The sequence below is a fragment of the Gossypium raimondii genome, chromosome 11 (assembly GCF_025698545.1).
Source record: "Gossypium raimondii isolate GPD5lz chromosome 11, ASM2569854v1, whole genome shotgun sequence".
NCBI lineage: Eukaryota > Viridiplantae > Streptophyta > Magnoliopsida > Malvales > Malvaceae > Gossypium > Gossypium raimondii.
This window is the reverse complement of record NC_068575.1, coordinates 50,926,383-50,934,735: the sequence shown is the minus strand read 5'-3', so window position 1 is coordinate 50,934,735 and position 8,353 is coordinate 50,926,383. Positions and strand designations below refer to the sequence as shown.

Genomic DNA, 8,353 nt, shown 5'->3' with positions numbered 1-8,353 from the left:
TAAAAAATACGTTATTCTAGAGTGTTATCACTCTTCTTCATATATCTTTTAAAGATCACGTCGGTCCACTCTGTATGACATGTGACCGCACCCCACTATGCGTACGCTAGAGCTTGTAAATATGCAATTAAATATAAAGTATTAAGTGTAGTATCTGCAAGTATACAAGTCAAATTGTAATATAGTTAAGGTGTTACAACGAAACACTAAGAAGTATTTCGATAATCGTACCCAAGGGAGGCTTGTTTAAACTAAATTGAAAATTAACACATTAGTAGGTATAAATACTACTTACATGCTAATTATATTACGACAAAACAAATAATGGAGAGATGATTTATAAACAACATGAAAATAAATTCTAAAGTAAACTATCTAAATTTCAATCAAATTGTAAATTTCGAGTTTTTAATAGTGTAGAAATAGTGGTATTAGGACCACGGTTTTGATGAGTGAGTCAATAAATATTATTTATTAATATTTACAAGTTTGTTATAATGTTATATTAATTCTTGAATTGGTAATTTGGTTGAAAAGTTAGTAATGTAGATGTAAGGACTAAAGCGTAATAATGGTAAGAGTTACACATTACTAGGTATAAATACTAATTACGTACTAAATGTAGTACGACAAAGAAAATATAGAGATGATTTATAAACAACATGAAAATAAATTCTAAAGTAAACCATCCAAATTTCAATCAAATTGTAATGACTCAATTTTCAATAGTGTAGGAAGCAAAGTGGTATTAGGACCACGATTTTGATGAGTGAGCCAATAAATATTATTCATTAATATTTACAAGTCATTATAGTGTTATATCAATTCTTGATTTGGTAATTTGGTTGACTAGTAATGTAGATATAAGGACTAAAGCTGTAAGAATGATAAAAGTTACACATTATTAGGTATAAATACTACTTATGTACTAATTATATTACGACAAAGAAAATAATGGAGATATGATTTATAAACAACATGAAAATAAATTCTAAAGTAAACTATCCAAATTTCAATCAAATTGTAATAGCTCGGTTTTCAGTAGTGTTAGAAATAGTGGTATTAGGACCACGATTTTGATGAGTGAGTCAATAAATATTATTCATTAATATTTACAAGTCCGTTATAGTGTTATATCAATTCTTGAATTGGTAATTTGGTTGACAAGTTAATAATGTAGATGCAAGGACTAAACTGTAAGAATGGTAAAAGTTACACATTATTGGTTAGCTAGTTAAATGGATTTAATAAGAATTGTTATAGGTTTTATGCGGCAATTAACCACATTTTCCTAGAAAATATTGGTTAGTGTTGAGGTATATAAATAGAAATATTTAGTGGATGGAAACAAAGAGTCTCATTCTCATCTTCTTCCAGTGAAACCATCTCTATTAAAGAAGAAAGAAAAAAAAGCTCTAGGTAGTTTTGAACAATCGGCTTTGCATATAAGTGCTTTCAAACTCAATTCTTCATGAATTTTACATTTTTGAGATTGTTGTATCTCGATTTAGCTAACCTATATGTCTGATTTCAAAATTGTTAAGTTTTGAAGAGTTGTCATTCATGAATTGAATGTATTAATGTATAGATCAAGAACCAAATCAACTAGTAGATAACAAAGGAAAAGGAAAGATCATGAATTAATCTTTGATATTATACTTTTGTTGCTATACCAAGTAAGTTCATATGGTGATGTTGTGTTTAATTATGAAATTTTTGAGTTTGAATGAATATAGAAAATGTTAGCAAATTGGCACATAACGCGAGAAAGGTATTAAATGGTAAAAAAGGAATATTCAAATATGTATATAGAGCCCAAATGAGCAAAGGATACAATTAGCATGTCAATAGGTTATTGCGAGATGTATGGGTTGTAAAAGGGATGTGAAGAAGATGAAAGAAGTTCATTGATGTTATTGGAGTCCAACATTTGTTGCGCATTTCCAATTTTATCTCTTCGTGTATACTGTCGTGTTATCGGATGGAATAGCTGTTATCAACAAACTGGCGTGTTATCGAACGAAATAGCTCTTATGAGCAAACTGGTGTGTTTCAATTGGTTACCCGTATATCCATTTCTATTCACAAAAATTTGTCTGGTTGACTACTTAAAGTAAGGGTGTCATTGATTTTATGGTGATATATATACATATATATATATATATCTTGGAAAAAGGTAAGAATGCTTGATGGAATGACTTGTGTTTTAATGGTACAAAATGCATGGAAAATGCTACATGATTCAATGTGATGCACTCACCTTGTACATGTGAAATTTGTTGACAGGGGAATACGTGTTTTGGTTAAGTTATTTATATTAATGTTTTGTGAGGTGAGTTTTAATGTTTTAAACCTATGAACTTACTAAGCGTATTTAATGTTTACTCTGTTTAATTTCCCTATTCTTGTAGTTATATTTTGCGGAACCTGACAGATGGATCAATCCACAACTCACACTATCCAACTCATGTTTCGATAGATTTTACTTTTAATCCTACACTCGGTCAAGTGGCATGTATATAATTTTAAATTGTATACAAGTCTATTTTGAGGAATTGAATATGAATAGTTGATGATATAAATTATAGGTATTTATATATATTGATGATGTTTGTTCATGTGTATGGCATTGATAACTAATTGCTTGAATGGAAATGAATGCATGCCTTGAATGTGTGAAGTTATTTTTGGTTTCATGGTGGACTTTATAAATATGGGTTGTTAAATGGATATTAAAAGTATGTTCAAAGCCGTAGATAGTAATTGTGTGAGCATTCATGGTGGATGGTCCAAGCGTGACTTAATATGCGGACTATATGAAATCCAGTTGATATGGCGTATTTTCTAGAGGCAAACCAACATGGTGGACACGTTAGGGAGTGAGCGGTTATGGCTTGTGGAGTATATGTGAGAAATTTGGCGGACGGATTTGTGTATCATCTTTAGCAGTTAATCATTTGGCGGGTAGTCATTTGGCGAAACTTATTTTTGGCGGATAACCTTGGCACGTTGTGTTTTAAAATTTTCCATTTGAATCTTAAACATGCTTGAATCTATTGATGATTGCTTTTAAATGTGTTTAGAATAGTTTTAATGATTTTAAAACAGAATTTCTTATTAAACTTTGCATGTAAATGTTCCTGTATTTTACGGTAGCATCTCGTAACTTGGATTCGGTGACCAGACCGGATAAGAGGTGTTACATAAATTAAGTAGACAGAAGATTAAATTGCATTTGTGTTCATGATTAACTTTAGATTGAGGTTTTTAACAAATTAGCTAAGGATTAACCTAGTTAATACCTTTCGGCCTATAGCCAGATTAATTGATGGATTCAACCTACTTATCTTTCGCCTGATAGCTTAAATCGGATTAGATTAAGTTGGTGCTAAGTAGATTATTCTTTCGGCCTCCTCTACCTAAGTTACTTCCTGGTGTCGTCAATATTAGGGTTTAATCTCACTTAACCTATTCCAACTAAATTATGGTAAACCCTGAACCCTCAGTCAATCAGTCTCACTTTCGCTTGTCAACCTTCCAAGGGTTTTTAGTTCTTGGCCATACTAGATGCAACTTTCTCTACTCGAATATTGCCCATTCAAATAAAATGTAAAAATAAGAGAAGGGAGAAGAGAAATCTAAATCCGAAAATATTTGTTGAAGCTTTGATTTGTGAAACCCTTGAATTGATTCGGTTGAAGTAGAAACAAAAATAAAGTAAAATTGTTGAAAGAACTAAAACTAAAATTCAATTGAAATAATAGTGTTTGGAATAGAAACTGAATTATTTGCAACTAAAATATGATAAATAAATTATATCTAAGTCATATTTTTTTGGAACAAATTGTTTATAATTAATAAATTAGAATTTAAACTTATATAAGATTCAATGTAAAATCTATTTTTATAAGCGATATTCACATATAATTGTAAAGCTAGAAAAAGTTGATATAAAATAATTTTATATGAATTTGGTAATGAAAATTATTAAAATAAATAAATTAAACCTCTTTTAGTAATAGACATTTAAAGTTTTGATTGAGTTAATGCTACTCTCAACCGAATCTTAATTTAATTGAAAATTTATTAAAACTCCTATATTAACAAAGGGGTTAAATAAAGTTTTGAAAATATTCTTATCCTTTTATGTTTTTATATAAAATATAAAAAATATATACACATGATATGATTCAAACTCAAAATATTATAAATTCGTATATTTAATATTTATATAAATATTTTTACAAATTTATTAGTAGTGAATAATCTATCAATCTCTCTTTTGTTAACTTCCATATCAAGCAAGTAATGGATTGGGTCAGGCCTACTTTGCCCAACATGGGCGCTGGGAGCCTAATCGGATCCAAGCCCTGTTTTTTGGTCTAAATAGTTTGTTCAACCGTTCAAGTGTCAGCCATTATCAGTGTTTCAACTAATACAACATTAAAAATAGTTATAATCCATCCAAAATCTTGGAGCAAAGTCAAAGAACAGAGGAAGAGGCAAATTTGGGTTTCTCGAAATCGATCCAACATCCGAAGGTAACCAGTCCAACTCTACTGCTTTGGTTGCCTTACAAACCAAAGGAATTTCTGGAATCTGAATCTAATGTTTTGATTCTTTTTGTTCTTGATTTTAACCAACCCGATTATTACTTCTTTTTTTATTTGATTCGATTGTAAAAGAAAAATACCTTCTTTTTATCACCAATGCTGGATACCAAGTTTGGGTTTTGGGTGTTTAGAATTGACTAGTGCTTAAATTGAATCTATGCGGTAGTGGTTGCTTAGTTACCAATAATAAAGAAAAGTCTGGGTTTTGATGCTTTAATTAGGCATTGGTTACTTGCTCTTGTTAAGTTATTCTTTTACAAGTTCGAAACTTAATCTTTCTTGTTCAACGTAAAGAATATGCACTAGTTCCTTGCTTACCTTTTGTGTGTTTTGAGCGTCTCTGCAATCCGTTTTTTTCTCTTATGCACTATGTCCTTGGCAATCTAGTCAAAAAAATCCAAGCTTTTTGATCTACCAGTATTGGGATCAATACAACCCTGTACCTTCTCGTGCTTGTTATTTAGTTTCAATGGTCATTTGGGTTTTGCCCGAGGCAAAGTAACATATTAACAGTTAAGTGAGTTTACTAGGTATTGTGGTGTCTTAAAGTCAGGAACCTCTAGTCTAGATGTGCTATGCTTTGCTGTTTAAAGATACACATTTCCATCAGTTCTCTTCCAGAAGCAGTATTGGCTATTATTTGATTTCTTAACGCTTCTGCTTTTCTGGTTCTTTAGTCATGATGAACTGGGGAACAGTCCTTTAGGACCTGAACAAACAGCCTATAGGTCTGATGCAAGGAGTTCAAACATGAGCATGAAACTTACCAACTATCCTCATTTATCAAAACATTGTGACATTTTTCTTGTCTAAATCTTTAGCCATGTTTAATTGCTACTTAATAGTCACATCATATTTGATTGATAGATTGTGAAATATTTTCCCTACATATATTAACCAAATTTCAATTCTTTCTCTTCTCCATTTTGACAGTTCTTACAGATTTCAAATCCTTACTAGGTTTTGATATGGAGAGAATTAGAGAGAGAGTGATCCAGATATATGGCAACTTAGTTAGTTTATTGCAGAAATGCATATTTTGCATTCTTTCTGTTGGTCCCATACCTAATCATATTGCATTTATTATGGATGGGAATCGGAGATTCACAAAGAAGTGCAAGTTGATGGAAGGAGCAGGCCATAAAATTGGATTTTCAGCTCTCATGTCCATGCTCAAGTACTGCTACGAATTTGGTGTGAGATACGTAACAGTCTATGCCTTCAGCATTGAAAATTTCAAGCGAAGTCCTGAAGAAGTTCAATCGTTGATGGACTTGATGCTAGAAAAGATTGAAGAGATACTCAAGGAACAGAGCATTGTCAACCGCTATGGTGTTAGAGTTATATTTTCAGGGAACCTGAAACTCTTGAGTGAACCAGTTAGGTTGGCAGCGGAGAGAGCTATGCTTGCCACTGCTAAGAACTCCAAGGCAGTCTTGTCCATTTGTGTTGCCTACACTTCCACTAATGAGATCATGCATGCTGTTCAAGAATCTTGTGAAGAAAAATGGGATGAAATTACTCTATTGAATTCAAGTGGAGCAGGTTATGGCTTAATCAGCCTTGGAGGGTATGAACAGGATGAAATGGATCACCTTATAAAACTTACTGATATCGAGAAGCATATGTATATGGCAGCTGCACCTGACCCTGATATCATAATACGTACTTCTGGTGAGACACGTTTGAGCAATTTTCTTTTATGGCAGAGTGCAAACTGCTATTTATACTCGCCTTCGGTTCTTTGGCCGGAGATTGGTTTTCGTCAATTTCTGTGGGCCATATTGAATTTTCAGCAAATTCATTTTTACTTGGACAAGCAAAGGAAGCAGTCATAAAAGCTTCCCCGATATTGATATGCTTTGTTTGTGGGATGTTCTCTATCGTCTTTAGTAATGGTAACAGATACCAATATAAGCTTGGACTTGTTTTTGGTGTCCTCGCTGCTGTTACATATCTGAGTATAGTACCATAAATGAATCGAAGTTTAGATTTGGAGGAACACATTACATGGTAGGGTGTATGTTAGCAAGCAAAGTGCTTCTGGGTTATATTATATACTCACAGTTATAGTCAATGTGGTCAGAAGATGGTGATAGTGGGATAGATGATAGAGAGAACAACTTTATGACAGTTGGGGGTATGTTTGGCTTTGTAACTTGTGATTGTGTGATGGAGAACAGCCTTCCAAGTATTGGAAGAAATGGTAATTTCATTCTAAACCCTAACTTTGGGAAGTAGGATTTGATTTGTTAGTGGACTTGTTTGTTTGGTTTAAATTTCTTTATTTGGGCTCCAGGGTTTGAAACAGCCTTCCAAGTATTGGAAGAAATGGAATGTTCATTCTAAACCCAAATCATATGTTGTTAATTTCATACATGTTTTATGATGTTTGGAGGTTGTGATGTTTGACTATTGAACAGTCTTTGACACTGAGAACTGTTGAGTATTGTTATTTCTGGAGAACTTGTTCTGCAAAAATAAATATTTTTATTTGTTATTTCATGGCTCCATATTGAGACTACGGATTGACATTTACTTCATTTGGCTGACCTTTAGTCTAATCTTCCACATTACTGTTCTGATCCTAAGCATGTGCTTTTTGGTTTTTACTTTGACAGCCGCCATGGGCTGTTGCTCTCTCCTTCCTTTGAGAATAATACAAAATTCATTAATAAATTCCAAATACAATAGCAATTTCTAACAAAGATTTAAAAAGAATGCAAAATCAAATGAAATATGGGTAAATGAATAATACAAAGTTGTTAAAACAACTTTTTCACTATGACCGTTGCTTTTCTTGCGTTTCAAGAAGATCCTCCAGCAACTTGTTATCAAGGCACTCAAATTCTATAACTTCAGTTCTTCGTGCTGTAGCAGACGATGAAGCTGAAGAAGAGGATGGAGGAAACGTTGAGTTCTGATATTGGTGCTCGTTTGGGAAGTTGAGAATAGCCGAGTGACCCCGCAAAGCGAAGGCAGCCCTGTCATAGGCTCTCGCAGCCTCTTCAGCCGTCTCGTATGTTCCTAGCCACAACCGTGCTCCATTCCTCGTTGGGTCACGAATCTCCGCCGCAAACTTTCCCCATGGCCTCCTCCGGATTCCCCTGTACCGAACCTCTGCATTAATGTTCCCCGACTTCTTCCCTCCTTGAGGTGCTTCCATTGGTTGATTTTTTCCAAATTAAGTAGTTTCACAAAAATGAAGACTCGTAACTTGAGTTGGGAAAAAAGAATGAATAGCAATAGCATTTATAAATTATTAGAAAGAAAAGCATAGTCATAGCTGACGGTTGGAAATGGTTATTGCTAGGAAACTTCGTTGGAGTGGATATATGAAAAAGCTAGTAGACAGTAGTAATGGTTTTCTTTTTGTTGCAGAAAGTTTAGTGAGAGGAGGGAGCTTCATGAATCATGATGCTAGTGCTGACAAGTCTGAGATGGCGGCTCTACGTTCAGTGGATTCATTTTGCCGTTGGTTTGCAATTAATATATAGCTGCCTTTCCTTAATGCTCTTCTACTGTTCTATTGTTACAAATTAGAAAACCATAGTAGCATAGCATCATCTTTGTTGGGTAGAAAAAAAACTAATAATTTCGGAAGACAATGCTTTTTTTTATTTTTTAACAATCTCATCTGTTATTTTTGAGACAATATTTAAAACTATCCATAGCCCCTCTCCAACTCATATTTTCCTGCATTAACAACAATGTTCATACCAATCGAGTTAAAACGCAAT

General features: G+C 33.2%; 2 protein-coding genes across 2 annotated transcripts; one reads left to right on the top strand and one right to left on the bottom strand.

The window, feature by feature from the left end:
- Positions 1-4,393: 4,393 nt before the first annotated feature.
- Positions 4,394-7,113, top strand: LOC105803197 (dehydrodolichyl diphosphate synthase CPT3). The gene is made up of 2 exons (XM_012635235.2): positions 4,394-4,541; positions 5,547-7,113. The coding sequence occupies exon 2, from the start codon at positions 5,582-5,584 to the stop codon at positions 6,449-6,451; it is 870 nt and encodes a 289-aa protein (XP_012490689.1). The 5' UTR covers positions 4,394-4,541; positions 5,547-5,581; the 3' UTR covers positions 6,452-7,113.
- Positions 7,114-7,262: 149 nt separating this feature from the next.
- LOC105803198 (ethylene-responsive transcription factor ERF098) lies at positions 7,263-8,061 on the bottom strand. Its single transcript, XM_012635236.2, has one exon. The coding sequence runs from the start codon at positions 7,777-7,779 to the stop codon at positions 7,396-7,398; it is 384 nt and encodes a 127-aa protein (XP_012490690.1). The 5' UTR covers positions 7,780-8,061; the 3' UTR covers positions 7,263-7,395.
- Positions 8,062-8,353: the final 292 nt, after the last annotated feature.